General features: G+C 37.4%; 1 protein-coding gene across 6 annotated transcripts in view; it reads right to left on the bottom strand.

The window, feature by feature from the left end:
• slc4a4a (solute carrier family 4 member 4a) overlaps positions 1-25,886 on the bottom strand; it is a 44,673-nt gene that overhangs the window by 9,182 nt on the left and 9,605 nt on the right. For 4 of the 6 annotated variants that reach the window (XM_056745087.1, XM_056745089.1, XM_056745090.1 and 1 more), the window contains 12 exons: positions 19,276-19,411; positions 17,202-17,362; positions 14,864-15,043; positions 11,056-11,132; positions 7,407-7,564; positions 7,036-7,123; positions 6,654-6,808; positions 5,914-6,027; positions 5,099-5,273; positions 4,205-4,338; positions 3,564-3,835; positions 896-966 (listed from right to left, as the gene is read on the bottom strand). In XM_056745087.1, the coding sequence (XP_056601065.1) occupies positions 896-966; positions 3,564-3,835; positions 4,205-4,338; positions 5,099-5,273; positions 5,914-6,027; positions 6,654-6,808; positions 7,036-7,123; positions 7,407-7,564; positions 11,056-11,132; positions 14,864-15,043; positions 17,202-17,362; positions 19,276-19,411 (1,721 nt within the window). The remainder of the gene's footprint in view (positions 1-895; positions 967-3,563; positions 3,836-4,204; positions 4,339-5,098; positions 5,274-5,913; positions 6,028-6,653; positions 6,809-7,035; positions 7,124-7,406; positions 7,565-11,055; positions 11,133-14,863; positions 15,044-17,201; positions 17,363-19,275; positions 19,412-25,886) is intronic. The other 2 variants (XM_056745091.1, XM_056745088.1) reach the window with 1 other exon arrangement.

The following is a 25,886-nucleotide window of genomic DNA, read 5'->3' on the forward strand; positions in this document are numbered from 1 at the left end:
CTACATTATAAGACTTGTGTGATAAAATAGCTTCTATGCTATAATATCATTATAACACCCAGTAACTTACAAACAGGAATACTATTTGTACACACAAACGATACAGGTGCTTTAATTCAAATACATGCTCGACATATTTGCTTTTAAATCCTCTTGATCTCTGACACTGTTTACCTCCATTCCATCATACAAATGCTATCAATTGAGCTTTTATTAAACCCAAAAAAGTAGAAAGATATTAATCTTATGAAATCAGACGTTTTGTTGTCTTTAAACTCTTCGAGGTTGTACACCGCTCGTGTTATTGTTCAGATTTAAACAAAGGGAGTGAAACAAGACCTATGCCTCATTCAAGAGAAGTCACAAAGATGTTGGCAAGAATTTGGGAATTATGTTTCATTGATCTCAAACGGAGGCAACCTGCTAAATGAGGCTATTGTCAAAAACCTTTCTCTATTATTAACAATAGAAATCGTGGTAGCAGACATCTCTGTTGTAGCGATGAGTTTAGAAGGGAACGAAATATTAGCCAGATCAGGAGAGAAAGAACACGGCCACAAATTTAAGGATTAAAATGATTACATGCTTTTCATGAATACAGTATACCCAGCACAATGACGTTTTCTTTAGTATAAAGTTCCATTTGGTAACCTCAATGAACCAAGAAAATCTAATTTAGATGTGGGTAGTTGATAGACAAATACGCAGATTTGTCCTGCGGTGTAACGAAGAAAAACAATTGCAATAAAGATCAATCTCTCTTATAATCTCATATGATAAATACAAATATAATTCATATAAAAGAATGTAATATTAACAGTTTGTTTTAAAAAATGTAGCTATGTCACCAAAGTATACGATTTATTGGTCAACTACCCACTTATATTTGACTTACTGTATCGCTGTAATTTACAGTCCAGACCAATGTTGGATCCAGTGGATCAGTGTACACATCAGAAGAATTCACTGAAAAACAAAGATTAAGTGGACCTTAGAAAGAACCATACGGTATATGTAGTGCATAGTGTATTTCAAATGCAGCAGAGATAATCTTTGTATACAGAATTTCATTCAAAGTAACAGACAGTGTTTTATTGGTATACATTCATCAGCATACAGTAGCGTGAAGCTCATGTGATCCAACACATGGCTTCGCATAAAAGCGTCTGCCGATTGCATAAATGTAAATCTGTTGTTCACGGAGGCCGGAAGGTGAAAAATGAAACAACAATCGGCAAAAGTAATAACAAATCTAAAAGCAAAATGAAAAACCCCAAATAAAAATAACAAGCTTCAAAACACAGTTACAAAAAAAAAATAAAAAAAAAAAAAGCCGAAAACACACAATTCTGGAATAGAAATCAGACAAATCAGACCATCAGGAAAAAAAATGATTGGAATATTTACTGCTTATTATACGATAATCCTGTCAGTCAGGATATACAGGAAGTATACTTCTGTAACCAAGAAGTAAATTAAATCTCTTTAAAAGCTTTATCTTTGCTCTCCTCACACTGAGGCTGTCAGTAGATAATGTTTTAATGGGTTTAAATAACTACTCTCAACACACATGACAGACTTTGCAAGCAAACACTGAATTAATCTCCAGAGGAGCAAACATTTTATCACGGTTGTGGGCGAGTTAGGCACGGCATATACGTGCCAGCCTGCAAAGACTGATGTAAACATTACCGCTTCTCCACAGCATCAATCTTTAAAGAGTCTCTTTGCTGGGTTTCCCCTAACTGGAACAAATTTCCACACAGCTGTTGTTATTCTGTGACATCGGATTGGTGAAACGTCGAGGGAGGCAGCTAACAGCGGTTTAGAGGAAACCAGCATGAGTGGAAGAGGGCCCTACCCGCCTGCCCCTCTGCGAACTGTCTTAACTCACCGCACGCATAGAGGAGATTAACCCCAAACCACATCACGTCTGTATCCGCCCCCTACTTTTTCCTTCGTTCCTACTGAGCTCCCCCCACTCCACTAGAAACACACCCTCACTCGCTCAATAAACAGATCCATCATCCGTGAAGCACTGAGTACCAACGTCATTCTTAAACGTTATAGTGATACAATGTGCTTTATTATTCCTCAAAACTCGTACATTGGCCTTAAGATCCAAGAACAGTCGTGTGTACATTCTTTAGTTGTTTCATAATTAACCAAGATGTTCTTTCACACCGATTTATGATAAGCTATTGTTTCATGATTTATTCTTTCATGTGAAAATCTGATATTGTGAGACTGAGAACAGTTTGTCAGATCTATTACTGAGATAAACAAACACCTCAATCCAACCCTTTGTGCTTCCACCTGTTTATATGTCAGTGTCACTGAGCAGCCTTTGAAGAAAGTGAAGAATATTCATTGAACTTTAACTAAACTTTCTACAGGACACCTTCGATGGCGACCTTGGGGAAAAAAGGTGACTTTGTGTTACATCATGTTGATGTAAAAGCTAGATCTTGTTCTGACTCGTAACTGCACCGCAAAAAATATTCTAGTTACTCCCCTGCATGACCATTTCAAGTTCAATGTATCACTCCCTGTAATCTCTCCCCCTCCCCAACCCTGTTTCTTTACGTCATGGTCTTCGGTCCCTCTATCCCATCTGCTTTTAATCCATGGTGTCTTCCTCCCTACCCAAACCAACCCTTTACTCATCCTTCAACGTTGAGGAAGCTACTGATAGTCTCTGTCCAACCTTAACATCCTGTCTTGACAGTGTCTGCCCTCTTACCTCTAGGCCTGCACGTTCTACACATTCTACCTCTTGCCTCGGCTTTCTGAGACTCTTTGCGATAGGGCTGCCACTAATGACTATTTTTATATCAACTAATCTATCGAATAATTTATCGAATAAAAGATTATTCTAAATGAATAATTTTTCATTGTTAAAAAATATTTAACATCTTTCTTGCAGGAGCATGCGTCTCAGCTGCTAGACCAAGCTATGGTCATATCAAGACTGAAATACTGCAATTCTCTACTGGCTTGATTTCCAACCAATGCAGTCAAGCCCTGGAAAATGATCCGGAATGACGCAACACATCTAGATTTCAAACAGCCTAAATTGACCCATGTAACACCCCTTCTGATTTCACTTTACTGGCTGCCAGTTGCCGCCCGCATCAAGTTTAAATCGCTGACACTGGCCTTCAGAACGAAAACAGCAAATTCCGTCAACTCATTGCTCCAGGTCTACATCCCCTCCCGTCATCTTCGTTCTGAAAATGAGCGACGCCCAGTTGTTCTTTTCAGAGAGGCACCAAATCGCTTGCAAAAACCTTTAATCATTCAGTTCCCCTGTGCTGGGATAAACTGGCAGACTCCACCCGAACTGCAGCATCCTTCACAACTTCCAAAAAACAGCTCAAAACTTCCCCGTCCCGCATTTATTTGACTAAACAAAATAATGTCTATGTCTAATCTTGTTCATTTTCTCCCTTGATCACTCCAGCTTTAATGATCCTATAAGCATGGCCTTGTAAACGTATGGTACTGTCTAGCATATTGACTTAATGTTTATATGCTAAGAATTAGACATTTAGAAGTATTACCTTCAGTGGGCGCCATACACATGCAGTCATATTGTGTGACGTAGTCGATTTTGAAGTCTGAGTTGATTGGGTAATAATGTGACAACTTTAGCATCTTTTTGAACGCATCGTAGATGAAGATGAAGCTGATGAGAGATGAGAAACCCTCTTCTGTAAAGCGAGTGAAATACTGCACCAGGTAGCTGGCATCCGTAGCCACCAGGACTAGGCAGAAAAATGCTGACCACAATCCAATCCAAAGACGGAATTCTAGGTAGTCAAACTCGTTATCCCTGTGGAAGATGGTCTACATTTTAGTATATCTTCAAGTATATTTATTAATTACAGTATTTTATAATATGTCTGATGATGGATCGGGTTAACTTAAAGTTGACAAGTCTGTCACATATTCTACTGTAACAAATCTCAATAAAACTGAAGGAAGGAGGCGGGAACCGGCAAACATTTAAACATTTAATAAAGTAATATAACAGCCGGCGGCCCCTCACGGACGACGTTCCTTTTATGCTCCCATCTCCTACGTGATTCGAGCCCGGTGTGCGCACAGCTGGCGCCAATTCACAATTACTCACCGGACTCGAACCACGGTCTCGCCCCGCCTACTCTACTACATATACCAAAAAATCTAGAAAATCAAGCACCTGCTAAAATGGAAGAGTAGTCTTTCAAACACCAGCACTGGACCCGTACTGCTGAGGATGATCAAGGGTTGTCCCCCCAGGAGACAGAACACAGCCCCAGTCACTGCTGTACCAAGAAAGCTCTCCAGCACACCCTTTACAAAGCATTTGAGATACAATGAGTTCAATCACATTAATATTCCCTGCCGAAAATATGCCGTAATAAATTTTGAGACCTGTTGAAATGACAGCCATTAAAACACATCTGACTGTCTCAGTAAAAGCTATTTAGATAGGATCATTTTAATCTTTGGGAAAGAAAATTTGTGTCCCACATGTGCATGTTTTGATTGGTTTTCAATCTAAATTGCACATATGTTGTTTTTTTCTCACAGAACTTCAACAGACATTACAGAAGATTCCAATACCCAATTGCATCTTCGTCAGATATCAGAGAAAATCTAGATAAGATGAATAGATAAGAATATGTGTGATACTTTCTAATCTCATTTACGTCATTGCTCCTACCCATCGACCTCCACGAAAAGAATCTCCAAATGACCTTTGGATCTAAATGAAACTAATTTGTTTCCAAACAAATACTGAAGGGCTCCCATGAGTTAAAACATTGACCATCCTGTGACATATCCAGTAGACCTCAGAATTCTTCAAGACGGCGTAACACATGAACCGTGAGACTTTTACTTACTCACATGACCAAAGTCAACATTTGAAAAGAAGGGCAGAGATGAAGGTGCTTCAAATCTCCGTCGGTTAAAGATTGACTTAGATTCAATTACACTCTAATCCCTGGCAAAGCTGGTTTGATTCTTATTTAAAGAAACTAGAAAACAGAGTTCACACGACACAACCGTAATGTTGCAAAGTTTCTCATGATTGGAGCTGTATGTTTACCTGCATGTTTTCTGTGGCGTCCCCCAGCAAGCCTCCAAATGTAATGGCATTGGTTACCGTACCCAGATAGATGAAAAGAATGGTCGACAAAGACTGGATGTGTAGTGCGTCGTAGAAATCGCTTGCAAAGAATGGGGCTTTTCTTTTGATATCCAGAATAAGGCCTCCACAAAACCTGAAGAACATTAAAAACATTTTTTTTTAGTTAATATCCTCAGGGATGATATGACAGTGGTAGCATTTATTGTCAATAAATGACAATGTTTGAGACTACACTGAAAAACGGGTATTGACAATTTTATTCAAATCTATGGAAACCAACTTAAAGAAAAGTTAACAAACACAACGTGACGGTGACCATGTTAACTTTGTGCAAAAGGTCAGATTTTATTGCCTCTGCTCTTTGGAACATTTTTTAATATTACTTATAATCAGCTTTTGCACAAACCTGTGAATTTCATGCCAGCCTGAGCAAAAACAAAAGTGGGACGTGTATGAATATTGCTATTATGCGTTATTGGTATTTTGGGCACACGGGGGATCGAAGACTCCCAAAAAGGTACTACCAATGGTACAATGTAATTCTTTGCCAAAGGTCAGGGTGTCTACCAAACCAACAGGATTGTGCTGTACCATGAACATCAGATCTAATCATAACAGTCTCTTCATAGTAAACAGAGTGCACGCTGCCTTTAGTGTTTGCTGAATATTAAGATAATCCTGTTCATTTGGAACAGAGAGTCCACCAGCGAACATTACCTTGTGATCAAAGACATTCCAAGTTTAAAGAAAATGAAAGCCAGTAAAAGACTCACCTCCCTGTCTTTTTCAGCTCATCGCATATTGCGTGCCCACCACCCCCGTGCCCATCGCCGTGAGGCGTGTCTCCATTCATCTGCGTGCTGTCCCCTCCAGCATACATGTTCTTCCTAGACAACATAAAGAGGGAGATTGTAGAACGAGACAGTCAGCGCAATTAATGTCCTCAAATAACCCACAGGGTTATCACAGACGAGGTCATTTAAAGTTGAACTGCTCATATTTTGCTTAACAGACTAAAAGAAAAGAGCAGATGAGCTTGTAATGACAATAACGTGGTAGTCTTTCAAGCACCTCATACTATCATATAAATCCCACAATATATGTTTACAGAAATCATTCAGTTTCATGGAATACAGTACATTATAGACAGACAGATATTTATAGATATGTGAATGATAGACTACTGTACAGGTTCAACAAGTATTCCTGTCTCTGAATCCATATCCCTAAAATCAACAAAATGCAAGAATCATCTGGCAATTTCATCTTTGCATGACTATAACAAAGCCATCATCAGACTGTTGTTTATATTCAACAACCCATAAATGATTTTGAGACTTTTTTCCATGTTGTGTACAGGTATGCTATGGTGGTTGTTATGGGTGCTGTTCTGGCAAATGACGGCGGCTTGATGTCACTTCCCTGAAGCCAAAAAGATGTGATGTTCTTTGCTGTGGGATTTTGACAGAATGTTAAGGTTATGTGCTGAAACGGACTCGCCAACACCAGTTACCTTTTATCAGAGGAGGGTAAGGATTTTGGAGGCTCTATTCTAATGGCAGGGTCCCATTCTCCAGGAGGGAGGACGATGACCTCATCCAGGAACTCGTCAATGCCAGCAAGGAGATCTTGTCTGTCCTTGGCTTTGTACGCAATTTCATGGAAGACCTTGATAAGAGAACGGCGATTACAGGCTAACTCTCCCCACACATGACTATTCTAAAGAGAAATGTTTGGTATGTTGTATAATAATATAAAAGAACATTTCAGGCACAGCGGACTGTGCTACACTGTACAGGCTATATTTATAAATGCTATATAAATGGTCCATTTATTCAATATCAGGATCTATTCAAATTTATGATGCAAGTTTAGCTAACATTGCCCGTGTTTACCTCATCAGACATCAGGGTAGCGATTGCTCGACCGATTTCATGATACGACTTGGCTTTGCCTTTAGGCCCAAGAAGAATAAATAGAAATCTGAAAAAGGTCATGAAAAATCATTTTAAACACCTGTAGTAAAATGTACTTGTTTTTCATTTAAAGGCCTACATTTAAAGGTGTTACGTATAAAAAGTGTCTTTCATAGCATATATTATGGGACAAATGCTGGTCGTATCTGCAGGAGGGTTATATGAAACCAGTTTTTACTGCACGTATGCATTTTTTTGTCTGTATGTTGTTCCAATTGCTTCTATTGTTTAACTCATTTGTAAGTCGCTTTGGATAAAAGCGTCTGCTAAAGGATTAAATGTAAATGTACCTGGTGGGCACAGGCACTTCGGTCAACGCCCCCAACATAACAGCCTGTTGTAGCCTCACAAAGGCCACAAAGGGACTGTCCAGGAAGTCCACCTCTCCAACGAGAACATTAGAAGCTTCAGCATCTCTGGGAAGCTTCTTCATGAACTTGTTCTTCAGCTGAAACAGAATGTTATTTTAATGAAGATCAGTAAGGAGATGAACAAAGTGTACAAACCAAGCCCCAACACATGACCTCATTAAACAGACTGCCCGGCTAGCTTTGTGCCGAGACTTTCATGAGGGCAAGATGATGACGGCAACAGCTACAACTGTCCACGTAATTGAAATTACAAAGAATGATGGCTATACATGGCATTGTTCATTCTATGGTTCACTATGGGTCCCGAATTCCTTTGCAAACAATTCAGAGGAACCAGTGGTAACCAGTATAACGAATTGTTCAATTAAGTTCTTCCTAAGAGTTGTTGTTATTCATACCTATGATCGAAGGCCAAGTTCAAAGGCATCTGCCAGCTCAGAGCCTTTGAGATTATGCCAAATGTGAAATTTACTGGCCAACGATAATTAGAAGACCCTGCTCACCATAAATAACCATAAATTGTTGCTAGGCACCTCCAACTGGTGCCTCCAAGGTCATCACTCCAAATGCCATTTCAGGAGTTTAAAGTGTATTTCACCAACACTCAAGCTTGAAAGACACTATCATGACAGAGATCCATTAAAGGGATAATTAAGCCCCAATGAAAACTCTATCATCATTCACCAACCCTTCAAACCTGTATGACTGACTTTCTTCTGCAGAACACAAAAGAAGAAATTCTAAAAACTGCGGCACCAATTCACTTGCATTGGTTTTGTGTCCAAACAACAAGTCAATTCGTATCAACATTGGTCCGTTACCAACATTCTTCAAAAGATCTTCTTTTGTGTTCTTCATAAGAAAGAAAGCCATACAGGTTTGACATAACTAGAGGGGGAGTAAATGATGGCAGATTTTTTTTGGGTGAACTACCTCTTTAATTGTCATCTTATTAAAGCAGTAGGCTCAGAATTCTGATTTGACAGTTTCCTTTATCAAAAGTAAGAATTAATAAAGCATTAAGCCATTAGTAAAGCTGTACCCTAGATTAGAAAATTCTAGTATTGAAAGGGCAGTGTAAGCAGTTTAGTTAACAATTGATGAAAGAAAACCTCTAACCAACAAAGCATTTAACTTGGAGGACCACAGCTCATGACATGGGACTGACCTCTTACTCATCAGAAGCACTAGATCATCCAGAATAGTCTTGGTTGTTTATCATTTATAACTTTCAATGGACCATGGTACTGCCACAACTCTTTTTGAGTATTAAGCAACAAAATGGGGGAAATGCTTAAGACAGCACAAAGGATAACTTTATGTTATGTTTAAAAATTTGCCTAAGCACTAAGCACAGCTGAAAAAAAGTATTTTGTATTCCATGAGTGGACATAATGTAATGCACATATAGAATATATAAATGCAGTAAATCATTTTGCAACCTTTTAAAAATATTGCATGTGAACTAGACCTATTTAACAGGGGTAAATATAAAGTCTTATACTTGATTACTTTAACACTAGCACAATGCTTTAATATATCTGCCCACCAAACTAACAGCATACATTTAGCTGGAAGGTCAATCCACAGGACAGACTGGTTGATGTAATGTGAATGGACATAGAAACTGTCAAATAAATAAATGTGATACGTCTGCAGCTTATAACACATTTTTCAGAAGTGATGCTGTTATATTTCTACTGCATTTGTATTATCTCACACTTGAGTTTGATCAAATAATTTTCATCTAAATTTATGTCGCTGACAGACTCCACCTCAGGGATCTTCAGCAGACCGGTTGAGAATCCCAGCGCACAGCGGGGGGCTGCCAATTATTTTTAATCTCAAACTCATCTTTGAATTTCTTTAATGAAGATTAAAGTTGAACCTAAATATAAAATATATTAATTAATATTTTACAAATTTTATTATAAATCAAACATAAAAGATAACACTAAAAGGGGGGTCTCAGATACAGTATGTCTTAATCCACCACATAATCTTGGCCTGAATAAAATCCTTGGTATAATTCTATATACTGCCTTAGGGGGGCGCTCTGTGTTGTATTTTTGAAGATATTATTTACACAAATAATGAAGCTTGAAGCCTACTATACACCCCCCAAAAACGGTGCTATATAGCACTTAAAGTGGTTCTTGACTCGTAATCATAGGGGAACCACTTTTAGGAGTATGTAGAACCATATCTTGGTTTCAGTGGTTCTTTGGGATTACTGGGGTGCAATATACAGTAGAACCGCTGAAGAACCATGCAGGTGCCTAAAACGTTCTTTATATGGAAACGGTGTTATATAGCACCTTGGTCACCCCAAAAAACCTCTGAAGATCCTCTGAAGAACCACTGAAGCACCAAGATATAGTGATATATATATTTATATATATATATATATGTACTCTTAAAAAATTGTGCTATTTAGCTCTAAAAGTGGTTCTAGGCTGGTAATCACTTTTAGTGCTATATAGCACCATTTTTTAAGAGTGTAAAAAATCCAGAATCTTAAGAAATAAAGTTTACATTAAATAATACTATTTATTATTTTCTATTGGCTTTTTCAAAACCACCATACCAAATATCAATATTTTTTCCTGAATAGCAAATATTTTCCAGATTCCATTGAAACACAATGATTCATCTCAAAAAGCAGGGATGACATCATCATTCAAGGAAAAAAAGTAAATTGTGACGAGCAACGAGACCTGGCACAAAGCCGAGCAACCCTTGAATCTCTGTTTACAATCTCAATCTGTTCATGTGTCTGGGCCATCTAACACAACATCACAGTACAATCCCTCGCTCTAATAAAAAGTGCATAAACACAGAGTCTGTCAACGGCAGCTTTCAGGAATCACTTCAGCACTGATAAAATACTTTCAAAAACGTGCCTGCTATTTCTTGCAATCCAGTGTTGAGTAAGAAAGTCAAGTTTCCCAGGTAAAAGAAAAAGGATATAACAAATGCTCTTAGGTCAACTTCTGTGAAGCGAGTTAATTTGTATGGTTTGTCATAGATTCACACCACCTTTATGACCTCTTGGTCATTCCTCACTGACAGTCCAAGCATTTCCTATTAGCAAGAGAAGTGTCTCATTCACACAACCTATGTTTTCTGTCATGGGTTGCACATTCCACTAATTTCCTTTATAACCCAAATAGTGAAAAAGAAGAATAAAAAGAAAACCATCATACTATATACTTTTTACTTTTTACATGCAAAAACTGATTTAATGTCTAAATTAAATCCAATGAGATTATGCGAGCAACTGATCTCTTCCAAATGCATTTATGTAAATGTTAACATGATTTTTACACAATAAAGATCTTCTATTTAATAGAACATTCACTCAATCAGAAATCAATATTTCATTTGGATTAAGTTCAACTGGATAATTTTGTTCGACTGAGGTATGTAAATAATGTCCTTCCATTACGATTAAACTTTTAGTCTTATGAATTTACATTTAATTTAAATGTCTATTTTTTTCTTCATAAATTCACTAATGGCACTTAGGACATCCACAAAATTTAATAAATCTTAAAATAACGCTTACCTGATCCTTCTCTGGTTTGTCTGAAATATCGTTCAGGCTGCTTGATGTCAAGTTCCGATGTGTGGTGGATGGACTACCTGAGTAAAATTTAAATAAACAATAAAAAGATCCTCTATATAAAAAGAAACACTCATCCCTTCATACGACGTTCAACAGAAGTCTAAAGCGAAACAGCAAAATTGCCACGCAATGAGGCCTACAGAAAAATTAACTATTATCCATTTTTTATCCCAACATGTTGTCATCATGCTGCGAAAAGCATATCAAAAGAACAAGATCAGCCCAGAAAAGCAGAGTATTCCCACAAAAACAGCCAGCACTATAACAGGAAAGACATCCTTGTGTTATAATAGCTAAGATGTCAGTTTGATGCAGCCAAAAAAGTTGAAAAGGTTTCATTTATGACGCATTCAAGAAAAAGAAAGTAGCGATTTTCCTAAAATAAAACAAAAATAGGAAGATTTCACATAATTAAATCTAATTATTACAGTTCTGCTCATTATGCTGATGGTGAAGGGAGCAATGGATTGACTAGCTAGACATGGATGGCAACAACAATAGCAAAACAACAGAAAGTTTCCTAATCGTCATGTCCAATTTAATAATGGTGAAGGGACCGAGGGATTGACTAGCTAGACATAGATAGTAACAACAACAGCAAACCTACACAAACTTCCCTAATATAGTATAAATTAAGGGGGTCATATCACACATTATATCCCTGAGGTCCACATAAAATGTTAGGTGTACAAATTTTTTTGTACCCAGACATTTTCCAAAGTCTCTCTGACCATTAAAATTAAATGACCTAGTTCAGTCATGAAACTCTAGCAGGAAAGATTTATAGTTTCTAGAGTTGCTTGTTAATCAACAACATTATTAATTAAATGATTTGCTGTAGAATTTGTAGACGATGACAAAGTATTCTTCTGCCTCTACATTTCTACAAATCATCTAGCATGCTTAGCATATGGCACAACACACTTTAAAAATCACCCACCTCAATCCCCAGCTCCAGCTGTGTAGATCTGTTTATGGGATATTGTGAAGTGTCCGGTGTAACTAGTTACTAAGTAATTAGTTACTGTAATTTAATTTTTCCTTGAAAAAGTAAAGCAAGGTATCACTTCTAATGTGATTACACTTAATACTTTATGTTAAATCAGTGGATGCAATAGAAGAACTAGCATCAAAATTCAAATTCTAACTTTAAAGTCCCAGTGAAAATTACAATTCTTATTTATTTATGAAATTTTGCCGCGTTTATAGTAAATTGCTTGTAAATGTGGGTCATTTTCTTTTTGAAATTCATGTTTGAAAATTCTTTTCACACGGAAATGTGTCAGAAAACGATCGCAACTTTAAAATTTGTGCTTTAATGTATAATTCTCACAATTGTAATACTTTGGTCAGTTAATTATACTACTTTATGTAGTTTTATATTATTTATTTGAATGAATTAAAAGAGCCGTTTCATGCCTATCCTTGAATCGCTTAACTAATCAAGGTTGATATAAGATAAAGAAAGTAATTAGTAACTAGTAACTAGTAATTAATTACTTTTTCAGAGTAACTTACCCAACACTGATTGTGACTAACATTGTATCAGCATCCTTGTATTGAATGCTCGCTACAGCACGTGTGTTAACTGAAATGTGCCCTTAGATTAGTGACGCTTTAACGTGCTTTCAAGTTTATGACTTCAGACGCTCATTTCTAATGTTGGGATTCTTCAGAATGATGAATCAGGTGCCACACAGCATAAAACAAAACAAAAACGTTTATTAAAGGGACAGTTCAGCTAAAAAGGAAAATGATGTCATAATTTACTCAGCCTGAGGTTTTTCCTAACTGGTATTAATGTCTTTGTTCTGATAAACACAGAGGAAGATATTTGGAGAATGTCAGTAACCAAACATATCTCATCCTGCATTAACTGCATAGTAGGGAATATGAATACAATGGGAGTAATGAGATTTGTTTGGATACTGACATTTTCCCAAATATCGTCCTTTGTGCTCAACAGAACAAAGACGTTTTTACAGGTTTGGAAAAATCTGCAGGATGAGTAAATATTGACACAATTTTTAATTTTGGGTGAACTATCCCTTTAATGTGTAAATCTAGGCTGTCATGTTTTCAGTGTTCAAATGTTAATATATTTTCTGATTTCAAAATGTTTACAAAGTACGCAAGCGCCACTAGTCACTTTTGCAGATAAGCATCAATATAACAAAAAAATTCGCGATAGGGTGAAAGGTGTGAGCTCTAAAAGTTATAGTACTTTGTAGTTAAATTACCTCTTTAATCTCAAAATGTTGAGGGAATGTTAAATCCTTGTGAAATGACCCCTTTAAGCTTTCCATGCAATACCACGCTGCTACCAACTACATGGGACAAGATCAGACACTAACACGTACGTTTTGGCAACTGGTAAGTTGGACTTACTAGGCCATCCCATGCTCGGACTTCCAGGAACTCGCAATACCTCATCAGAGGCGTGAGCCGTTAGACAAGGCACCGAATTCTCAAGTGGAATACGTGCTTTTAAGTGACAAGAGCAGCAGAGCATCCAAAGGAGAAAGGAAGGAAAGGAGGATGAAAAGAAAGATTGTAAAGGTGATACATTGTAAATAAAGTCAGTTTTGTGAAAAGTGACATCAGATGTGAAAAGGAAAATCTCACACAATGCTTAGGAAAGATGTGATTTGTTAAAGAGGCAGAAAGGTGTTAAGCAGTTACAGCTGGCCAATGTTTGTACAGGAAGTAAAAAAGATATAGGACATTTATTTCTGTGACATTCTGTAGTACAACTGATCAATAAATCATGCGTTAAATGGCATAACATGATCAAAAATGAAGATAAATCTACTAATAAAACATCTTCACTTTGTATAAGATTTCTTTGCTACGCTATTTGTCATAACAGCAAGAATGCTAATATTGCTGCCAAAAATCGAAGGAGATTCTCGACCATGGCCTTATTTGAAGTGATATGTTGTGTTATCCTTACACATTACTGTCAGATAACTTCATTAGTTTACTAGTTCATAATGGTTTACATTCTCAACACCTGCATGTATTGCGAATCACTGAGAAATATTTTCAGAATGAGACAGGACAGACTAAACAAAATCAAGGACTGACAAGAAGTGGGTTATTACACAAAACACACTGTGACGGACAGTAACTTTCCGAGGAACAGAACGGAAAGCCTAATTCTATGCTGAGTTGACAGTTAATCAGCAGGTCTTTGGAGGTATTGTTTTTTTCTATTATAAATACTAAATTTAACTATTTAATAAACATATATATCTTTCAGAATATTACTTTTGTATCGCTTCAGATTATTTTTTCAGTGAAAACCCCTGTTAAAGGGATAGTTCACCCAAAAATGAACTACTTCTGTCATGAATTACTCACTCTCTAGTTGTTCCGAACTTGAATACATTTCTTTTTTGGTTGAACACAGAGAAAGATATTCAGACGAATGCTGGTTACCAAACAGTTCTTGGACCCCATTGACTACCATGGTAGGAAAAATTGCAATGCAATGCAAACTACTTTGGTAGTCAATGGGGTCCATGAACTGTTTGGTTACCAGCATTCATCCGAATATCTTTCTCGGTGTTCAACCCCCAAAAAAAATTGTCATGTATATTTAACCTGTCTCTGGGGTTTTACACTTTGAGGTATTAAATGAAAAAGTCAAAACCAGAAGAAAAAGCTCAAAATGAATAAAAACTTTTTTTCAAAATTTGAAAAAAGAAGGTTTAAAATAACTGCACCAAACTGGCACCCATATTACCATTATCCTGTGTGGAAAACAGCCTACTTGCACTTGAGACCGTCTTGCCAATGTCAGCTAGTGAGCGAAGATTGGACTTCTTGGTCTGGTGACGATGTTTTCTCAGCAAGGTGTACATGACTTTGTCTTTCAGGTCAGCTTTCAGGAGACCTGTCTCAATCTGACTGTCAGTGATCATTTCTGAAAGAGAGAGAATGAGAATGTGAGTTGCGTTACAAAGGTAAGCAATTTAATCATGCTTCCTCATAATTTCAATTTTAGCATCTATCATGATACCTTCTTGGAGAAGGCAATCCCAGAATGCACTGCAACAAGCTCAGTGAAAAAATCTATCTGATACAGTGGCCAAAGTGATATTTCATCATGTGTATAACTGAAAAGTATAAAATCGTGTGATTAAAAACTTGTGATATTAGCTTAGCAATATGCTAATGGCAAATTGGACTCTTGCTTGAGTGGTTCCCCTGTGCGCGGGGTACCGCTAATTTTGGATGTAACGGGTGGAATTATTATTCATGTGTCATTTGCGGTTCGGGTGCAAGTCGGGAAATTATACGCAATGGCGGAACGTGGATCCATGTGGCCAAGAATATTTAGAATCAGCTCAGCTGATACAAACCTGCTTTTATAACTGTGTTTATTTGTGTTCTAGCTCTGCCAGAAGGACTGGTTTATGATCGCAGCGCTATGCAGCATTAAGCATTGTAGCCAATCGCAATGGACAGCTATAGTGAGGACTCGATTCTCTTATAACAATTTTTATAAACGTTTTAGCTCATCATGCTCCTGGTCCCCTTTCTGCATTAACCTTGATTTAGCCTTGATGGCAGCTTAAAGGAAAAAGGTACGGGAAACTATTGTTAATATCAATAGAACAATATAGGCCTTTTTTTTACAAATTTTACATAAATCAAAACACAATTCATAAACCGTTAATGATAACCTTTCGGATGTCGGGTTGGGTGTTCTTTTAATTCCTGCATTTGCAGGGCGGCCGCAGGTTTATTAAGCAGGACCCATGCAGGACTCTGCTGTGGAGTACTTTAAATTCCTCACTATGAGGCGGCGACAAAGCTCAGAGGAGCTCATTTCACTCCCGTCACAACTGAGCAATCTTTTTTATTTAAACAGCAAATGTTTACTCCAGATGAACACTAGTCATCAAACTTTTAACAAGAACTTGAAATTGAACTTGAAGTCAGTGTCAGTGAAGCGACACATTGCATTCTATTCTGAGTCTTCAGAAGTAGAGTTCTAATGAGGCAGTGGCTTGTGCATGAGATTGTCTGCTGGTTCCTGCAAAGTTCTATTTTTACAAAGGAGGGTCAACGACACAATGCTTGGGCCCTCAAGCCCTTTTTGTGAATGGTTTGGCCTTCATTAGCTGATCCTTCAATTCATTTTAGCGCAAAACGAGATGAGGTCGACTGAGCTGAACTTAAATTTAAGATTCACTGGAGATTGATGATGAAGACACATCATGCTACGAGTAAATGTGATGTCATAATTCTCACCTGATTGGTACTGTAGCATGAGTTGCAATCCATTACCTTTCATTTCATTAATCCATTCCTTTATACTTATTTTTGAATCATTTTACAGATGCTTATTGATCCTTGTCGAATCAATCCTTCAGAGAAGCTTTCAGGAAAACAACATGCAAGAATTACATGGGTTTTTTTATATCATTGGGAGGTGTTTATTGGCTCCACAATTTTCATCCTGATCACTCAACATAAAAGAAATGCCTTCATGAATTGAATGGAAGCATCCACCCGTGTGTATGGCCACAGTTACAGTGGGGGCTGAGAGAAGAGTGTATTAAACAGAGCTCTATATATTCTGACATGTGAGCGTTTGGTAACCAAATAAATAGATGGGCTGTTAGCTAAATTGTGCGTATCACAAGCAAAGCCCTGTAATTTATCTTAGTACTCCAAGTGCATCTAGAAAAGCTTTTATCTCTGAGTCTTATCTGAACTAAGTTTAACTTGCAACTAGTCAAAAACATTCTCTTTACATTTTGTCGATGGAATTGAGGCTGCAATTTGAGACACAGTGACAGATGGATCTATAGTGACAGGATCCAACATTCCTGAAGATCAAACAGTGGGGTCTTGGGCTCAACAAGCCTTCTTGACTTCACTTGACTTCAATTCGCAATCTAATATGTTTTTAGATTTATTAACACATATGTAACATGCTTTAATTTCAAAATATGTTTTATGTATGCACGGAAACACTGAACCTTTAAATGAAATTAGAAGAATGCAGACAAGAATGCAGACAATGTCCGGATTTAAAGGCCAAAAATGGCTGCTGAAGAAAAAACACTCACCAACTACCCCTGGCAGAGTGGAGGCCTCTAGGTCCAACATGATGGTGCCCTTCTCAATACACGTCCTAAGCTCAAAGAGACTGTGTAGAGACAGAGTGGCCACATGTGGTTTACTCCATCGCTCTCCACCTTTTTCCACCTTCTCTTCGAACTTGATCCACCTTGGAAGAAACAAGAACAGAGAGAATGAGTCAAATCTCACCCAAAAAATGTCCATTTTTAAGTACAATCAACTCAAATGTACAAGTCATTTCAACTGATTTATTGTTACCACAACTCATCAAAAGAAGATAAAGGTATAGGTCACCCAAAAATGAAAATGATGTCACCATTTACAGTTGTTCCAAACGACAAAACACAAAAATAGATATTTGGAAGAATGTTTTTATCCAAACAGCTCTGGGGCACTATCGACCTCCATAGTCGGGACAAAACTACTAAACTACTACTGTGGTAGTCAAGGGTGCCCCAGAGCTGTTTAGTTTCCCATATTCTATAAAAACCCTTCTTTTGTGTCCAACAGAACAAAGAATTTTATTCAGTTTTAGAACAGCTTAGTAAATTGTAATTTTTTGGCATTTTCATTTCATTTTATCCCTTTAAGCAATTTCAATTTACTTTTAGAAGTTATAACAACCCATCAGAAAATTGAAATTTGTTACAAGTTAAAATAGTAAGTTGAAATGAGATGTAAATCAGTGCTCAAAAATGTTAATTTTTTCCAACGTAACGCGTTTTTGGCCAATTATGATAATAAAAATACACCGAACATATCTTTGCAATATCCACCATGCACATTCTTATGTTTATTGTATCAGAGATAAATACCGGTTCCAGACATCAGCTCAGCGTAACATTACTCAGATTTATCCTTTTTCCCTGTACAACTTGTCTATTGAAGTTGAAGACCCTGAATGAAAGGTTTAAATCTTTAATCTTTAATCCTAATCCTAAAATACACAACGGCTTTAATCTCATCTGTAAAAACAATCGAGGAAATAAAATCTTGATCAAAAATGAAAAGATCAGCAGTAATCATTCTTGTATTTATTCATAGTGGTGTGTCGAGTGCCTGTTGTGGCATGTGATAATGGGAGCTGATTGGGGACCACCTGGAGTGCCTCTTAACTACTCAACATGAAGCGGCCCCTCTCATTGAATGATCAAATCTATTCAAGAGCAACACAGCTCCATAACTGATGTGTGCATTTCATCAGTCCTGTCTGTTTCGGTGGGCTAAAAATCATAGGGATTTAAGGGATAGTTCAGCCTTAAATGTTTTTTTATTACCCTCATGCCATTTCAAACATGAATGACTTCCTTGTTTTCAGGGAAACACAAAATGTATTTTGAAGAACATTGGTAACCAACAAACATTGGTTCCCATTGAACTCCACTGCAGGGACACAAAACCACACACATTTTGTCACATCAAGGTTCTATCTGACATTTTAGTAAAAATTGAGTTATTCACAAAATATCATTCTTATTAACATTTTGAGACTTTTGAGAAATCAAAAAGATTTATCTAAATAGTCTAATGGAATGCAAAAACTTTGAAGGTCATTATCTGCTCAAAATGCAGAAAGAACCTTGCAATTCAAAGCTGACAATTTCTCAAAATATCTTCTGATGTGTTCCACAAAAGAAAGAGCCATACATGACATAAGGGTAAATTAATTATATACTTTTTTGGCGTAACTATCCCTCAAGAATAAGACAATATTTTAAATGCTGATTTGAGCGTATAATAAGGTTTTTATGTATAATAGTTGAAGTAAATTTTAAAACGTTCAACTATTAAATGTTTCAAATGTCTTTATAACTTGCATCAAATAATTAGTGGCAAAGGGTCTGTACTTTTAAATGGTCTTTTAATGAAATGCATAGAATGCATAAATGAGTACCAAAGTAATCTTCATATAATTCTGACACCCAACCTAAAACTATGAGTTACTTTTAACTGATTCCTTGATCAATAGTAATTGTTATGAATTAGAAAAAGAAACACAGGGCAATCTTGTTCATGTCTGTGCCCAACCAGCAATCCGGTCCCATTTCAAGCTGTTCATACCTGGCAGTTTCCTTCCACTCCATCTCCTGGCCATCAACAGACAGCAGTTCGTCCAGCTCGGTGAAGAGCTGAGGAGGCGCTGGGCTGTCATCGTCCTCTCCCAGGATGAATCGGATGCGTTCGGCCGCAGGTGAGACTGCAACAGGAAAAATACTGCGGGTGAGAGGCCGAGATACAGTCCTGCACAATTCCCGCTTCCCATCATCACTTATTCCATTGGGCCTAATGTCCAGCTTAACAGGGGAAGCTGGCTCTGACGATGGCGAAATGGTAGACAGATCTGAGTCTGGGTCCCCATTCTGACTCTCCTCCTCCTCAACCTCACTCTTCTCCACATTATTGTTCTCAGACGTGTTCTCCGGGTTATCTGACGTATCCATCCCTAAACTCTTTAAAAAAGATGCTTTCCCAGCGAGCGATCAAAGCTGATGAGGATGGGTGAGAGAGGGAGGGAGGTCAAAGACACGAGACCTCGCACAATCAGCAGCACTTAGACCTTCATTAGAGAATTCCGTGTCGTCTGCTATCCCGTACACCCCACTCTGATGCAGTGACACCTAGGTAGTTGAAAAGGGGGTCCCCTTGTCACCCCAGAGAAACAGCCCGCCCATCGGCTGCTCCGTCTGCCCCCCCTCGCCATTGGCCCTCTGACTTTGGCTCCCTGCCCTGAGCCCCTCATTAACAATTAGGAAATGTTTCACAAACTGGTCATTCTTCACAAGCAGAGCAGCTTTCTTTATCCCTTGTTTTCTCATTTGAATATTTAGTGCTTGCGAAAAAGTAAACAGTAAAAAAACCTCTCTCTCCTTTAATCTTTATATTCAGAGTTAGCATGAAACTGACATCGAGGTTTTTAACAGCAAAACAATTTGTTGAGTAAACCAAGAGTTACAATTTTTATTTATTAAACAATATTTCATATTACTTTTTAAATGTATAAACTAGTTAATTTAGACATTTCTAGGTTTCTTGAAACACATTTAGTGCTATATGCGTCCTACACAAACCTAATATATGGGAACGCTGGCAGCGATTGCTAATTCTATGAAATTCTATTACTTATCAACTATTACTTATCAACAGATCAGATTGTCCTACTGTATTTATTTTTTATTCCAAAATAAGTGATTTTTCATTCTTTTTCATCATTGAACAAATCATGCATAAAACCAACACAGTGTGAACAAACTATTACATGGGCATTTAAGACTGTCCTCCAACACTGCTGATGTCACAGCCTTCAGATGACATCTTCAACTGTTGATAACATCAACATTAACGTCATTGATAGTATGCGCATGTGAATAAATGAGTAATCTGACTGTACAGGTCTGCAGTGAAACAACCTGCATTTTTGAAGAACCCTCCAGACTTAATTACAATCTATAAAACTTTCTTTGAAAAGATAAAAAATCTGATTGGATGGAGACTTTAGGGCGCAACATAACACAGCATTTCCCTTTCAACTTTTATAGCTGCTGATATGGTAGACGGCCAGAGAATGTTATCAGCACCTGGGAAAGTGATAACTGGAATGACAAAACACTACACTAGCAGTAAAACAAAATTTACAAAACACCATCATGTTATACACAACTACATAATAGCACACCATTATATTTAATCCGGTTTACATTTCTAAACACAGACTAAATGAGACTAGCTATAAAAAATGATATGTCAACAACATATGTAGCTGTTGATAACAAAAAGCCTGCTACGAGATAAAACTTAATTGCACAAATTTAAGGGCTTGGATTTGCATTGACCAACTTTTCAATACACCTTTTGGATTTCATCTTTAAAAAAATTATATTGAATTCACTTTTTTGTTTTAGACTGTTAAACGTATGCATTATAATTTTTATTTAAGTGACACGGTATACTGTACTTCAAAAAAATATTCAGGTTACAAAAACTAGTGAGTACTGTTTTAACTCATCTGGGCTGGTTCGTCGTCCCAACTTTGTTGCACGCACAAAGTGACCCTGTGATGCATACAGATAACTCGGCATCAGATACCAAGCACTAAGCCACAGTGGCCACTTGCTTCATGCTGTTGCTAAGCATTGCTGGGACAGAAGAAACAAGTGAGGGAGAGAAGGGCGGGCGAGTTCAATATGGGAGAGAGGGACAGACATGAAATGAAAACCGCATCGTTCAAACAAGTTTCAATTCTGTGGGCTCTCTCGCCAAAAGCTACGACCCACACAAAGAGAACTTTGTGCATACACCAAGGGCTTATGGGTAAAGTGAGGGGGAAGTATGCCCAATGCCCAGAAAGGGACTTTCCACTTCATGCTGCAGAGTGCCAGTCTCACTAACAACAAAGTGCAACATCCCACATGCAAACAGCAGTATCCCAAATTACATTCCTCTCACTTGATCTCAAAGAAAGTATTTAATGAAATCCGTATGCCGTGCACAGATCAGACAGAGAAACAAAACATTCTGAACGCATATGAGTTTGTGAATTGTGGTGTCGAAGCAGTTTGATGCTTGTGGCACTTGCCATGAATACAGTACACTTTGATGTCCCATGACTTCTATTTTAGATTTCTAAGTTCCTGATGTTCCCAGTTAACATTGTCTGAAGCTTAAGCATTAAAATAAAATGTATTTCTATTTTGTCTGTATTCGTAGACATTAATTAACCAGCAGCCTTTGTGACTTGTTCAAATTCCATTCTCACTGTGACGGGTGTCCCACCCCGATCAAACTTCCCACCTGACACTACCCCGCCCCATGGGTGGCCGCGGTTTGAGTCATGAAGCTTAGACACAGGGTTGACTTTCAATGGATCACAGGCGAGGAGCTGCTTTGCCACTCATGACACCTCGGCCCATGATCAGGGTCCTCTACGCTGTAAACTGTGGTGCTTGTTCGTTTTGCTCTTTTAGTAAATATTGGGGCTGTCAAATGATTCATCGCATCTAGAATAAAAGTTTGTGTTACATAATATATGTCTGTGTACTGTGCATAATCATTTTGTATTTATAAACACATACACATACATGTATACAAATCTAGGAAATATTTACATTAACAGTATTTATTTATTTTTACTTTAAATTACTTTCCAAATGAAATATATGCATGTATATGTATGTTTTTATAAAGAAAAGATGATTATTCACACTACATAGATATTATTTAGACACAAACTCTTATTCGGGATGCGCTTAATCGCGAATAGTCGTTCCACAGCCCTAGTAAATATTCCCAAATACTTCATTGACAGGCAGAATTTATTTAATATACATGGTGATTTAGCCTTCAAGGAAGTGTCATGTGAATTCACGCTGACCTGAATCTAAAGAGCTTACTCGCAATGTTATTCGTTTTTTTTTAATATGTTCTCCGATCTCTCATTCAATGTACGTGTATGAAGTTGTTTCACCCATGTAATGTCCCTAACTTGAGACATTTACTTTGATCCACTCCAGAAACACTTGATACCTTACATATAAAAAAAAAACAAAGAAGACTTGAAGTCAGCTTCCGATCGAGATGCACATTCAGAACTTATGGTCTGAAAAGTAGACTCAGGTTCAAGTTAGAAAAATGAAGAAGATTTTTTGATATGAGAAAGCGAATCGTAAGATTTAAACTAGTTTTAACTAGTAATAAAGGTTTGCATTGCTTTTTTCAGAGAGTTTGTCCACTGACATCGCATTTGAACAGATCTTCAAAATCTTTAATCTTTAATCCTAAATTTGCTTGGGTCTTTGTGTCTCCATTGGCTAATGACATATTAGTCAAATAAGAAAAAATCTAATCCACTTTGGTGGTCTTTTAATAGAATAATCAAGCAGTTGTGCAATACTAAATATCAACATGACTGAGATTCAGCTACGGGTAAGAATTCATAATGTGTCATCTGCATATAAAAAATATTTTTACAAATAACAATCAGCAGACAAGAGTGTTCCAAGTGCTGTTTAATGAAATATCAGCACTTTTGGGAATGCTTCTTTTCTAATAAATCCTTTAAAACAAATAATCTTCTTGTTCCTATAGCTCAATTGGTAAAGCTTTGATACCAGATAACACACAAACTGATAAAGACACACATAGGTTGCTTTGAATAAAAGCGTCTCCAAATGCCTCAAATAAATGTTCTTGACACATAGGTTAGCATTGATTAAATACATATTTAGAGAGGCTTGATGTGCATATGTCTGCTCAGCCTTTTTAGTGTCAACAAGTTTAGAAAGCTCAAAACTGTCAGTATGTGTGAAGCATGAATGTGAGTTACAGTAAATGCAGGCTATCGCTGTTATGTGTTGCACATCGTTCCAGCCGTGAGGAGATAAACAGTGATTAAACACATTCGAGCCGTCACATGCCTGTGATGAGTGGCTCTTGTCTTTTGTTTGAGGCACAAAAGTTTTATTCAGAACAGCTATTGTTCTTTGACTGGACTGCCTCCTCTGCATCTCCAACAGACTTCCTGACAGTAACTGATACCCAACATCACCACCAAATACATATTATCCAACCTTGTGTTGAACCACCACATCATAATAAATCCTTCGATCATAATGTAAGCTTTTGATTTCCTTTTCATCTTTCAGTTTGGTCATAAAAAGGACTTATTTTGTCAGAGCGGGCTTGCTTTTAAAGAAATCCAAGGTTTACAGTGATTTTACACAGTGACGTGACTGCAGTAATCCTGATGTAATGAGGTCACAGGTTTATAGAGTATCCACTTGTTAAGTCATGACGTAAGAAATAACGTTTGCGGAACCAAGCCTCCGCTTTTTTCATATGAGGCTGTTGTTTAAGCAGACGTTTACAAGCCCTTTTTAATAATAGCACACAGTTTCACACAAGCAACCGCTGTATGGCCATATGGGAATTACATTTTTTAAATGAAGATTAGGATTGTCGTCTTTCAGTAATTTTACAGCATGCAATGCCTGTCTATATTTGCATTGTTGGGTGCATTCCTTTGGCATTCGACCCGGAAGCGGTGGTGTGTGATGTCAGACTTAACAACTGACTTTGAACGTGGCTCAATTTATGATAATCACATATTGAAAAAATATTTCATCAAACTGTGAAACTATTCAGATATATACTTTGGAAATGACACAAGAGTTCTGTGCATCAGCAAGCACTTCAAAAGTTCACATGTGACAAATTGTTTACAGTAAACGCGCTTCGATGGAATTTGACCATAACATTTGTTGTGTGTGTCATTTTTAGGCGCAAAAAAACCCACTGCTTAAAAGTCTCTACGTGTTGATCTCCATAAATACAATTAAAATTTGGAAAAGATTAAAAGGAAACCCCTTAGCCATTTCAAAAATAAATTTCAACTCTTGAAGTACCCGTCTTCTCCTCCGAACTCAGGATTAGAAGAGAGTCAACAAAAGGGCAGAAACTAATTTGAGTCTGTCTAACAACTGCTGTTCTCGGAGACTAATAAAGATGAGAGAAAACTATCACCAGAACGCTAAAACATACCTCTCTCTATTTACTATATGATCAATTAATTGTATGAAACAGACAGTTCTGTACATCTATACATCATTTCATCCATACTGTATTCACACTATAAGAGCTACAGTATTATTAACACATGTTCAAAAGCAAAGTGTGTCATTTCATCTCCACTAGTGGCACCAAACATAATTTATGTTTTATAAATGTTTAATATAAATAACATCCCTCCATCTGCCATTGGCCAGACTATGCTACAATAGCTGTGACTATATTGACAACAGCAATCTATTTGCCTCTCGTAATCTGTACTAAATTGACCTATTTGTATGTAAATACATGAGTTTGGAATGGTCACTTGCAGGTCATTGGGAATATAGTGTGGAAGGACATGTGGTGAACTAAATCATCTTTAATCCCAAACATCCACCAAAACAGTCAAAGAAATGAGCATGCACAGACGCTATTCGACTGTTGTCATCCTCCCATCCAATATACTACACCAAAAATCATCTGTTGAAAACACTATGATCTAGCCAAAACAACCACATGTGTAAACCTGGATCTGCCAATATCACCATCATAATGGTAAGAAAGCCATTTTTTGTTAGACGCCTATTCACTAACTTGTCGGGACTTTGTAAAGCCTATCATCACATATGTCAGTAGGGCATACAGTAGAAAGAAGGTTAGATTAACTAATTATAGCCTGCAGGGGAGAGAGAGAGAATAAATGCACTTGAGAGGATTATAGCAGACAAGACCTCCTGTCACTCTTGAAACCGTCTGTGGGACATCTTGCTCTGACTGGCTTCCATTGACAAGATTAAAAATGGGCAAGAGGCATAGAGAGAAAAGACAGAGCATTCTGAAAGAAGCTCCACTATAATACTCTAAAGCAAAATAATGTCTTTGAGAAGAATAATGGTAAGTTGCCTCTAGCTATAAAGCTCACGTACAGATCTGCAGATGAGTCCAAGAAAACGGGCCACAGTCCTGACCCAAATACAAGGAAAGCTAGAAAGACTAGCATTTTTAAGCCCTGTGTCAATTATCACTATTAATATCGGACGATTTGGAAAAATTCACAAAAAGAGAAAAATTATGTTTCACCTTCACTCTTAAACACAAGAGAAACGTATCTCAAGGCATGCAGTGCAATT

This window comes from Triplophysa dalaica, chromosome 4, assembly GCF_015846415.1.
Source record: "Triplophysa dalaica isolate WHDGS20190420 chromosome 4, ASM1584641v1, whole genome shotgun sequence".
NCBI lineage: Eukaryota > Metazoa > Chordata > Actinopteri > Cypriniformes > Nemacheilidae > Triplophysa > Triplophysa dalaica.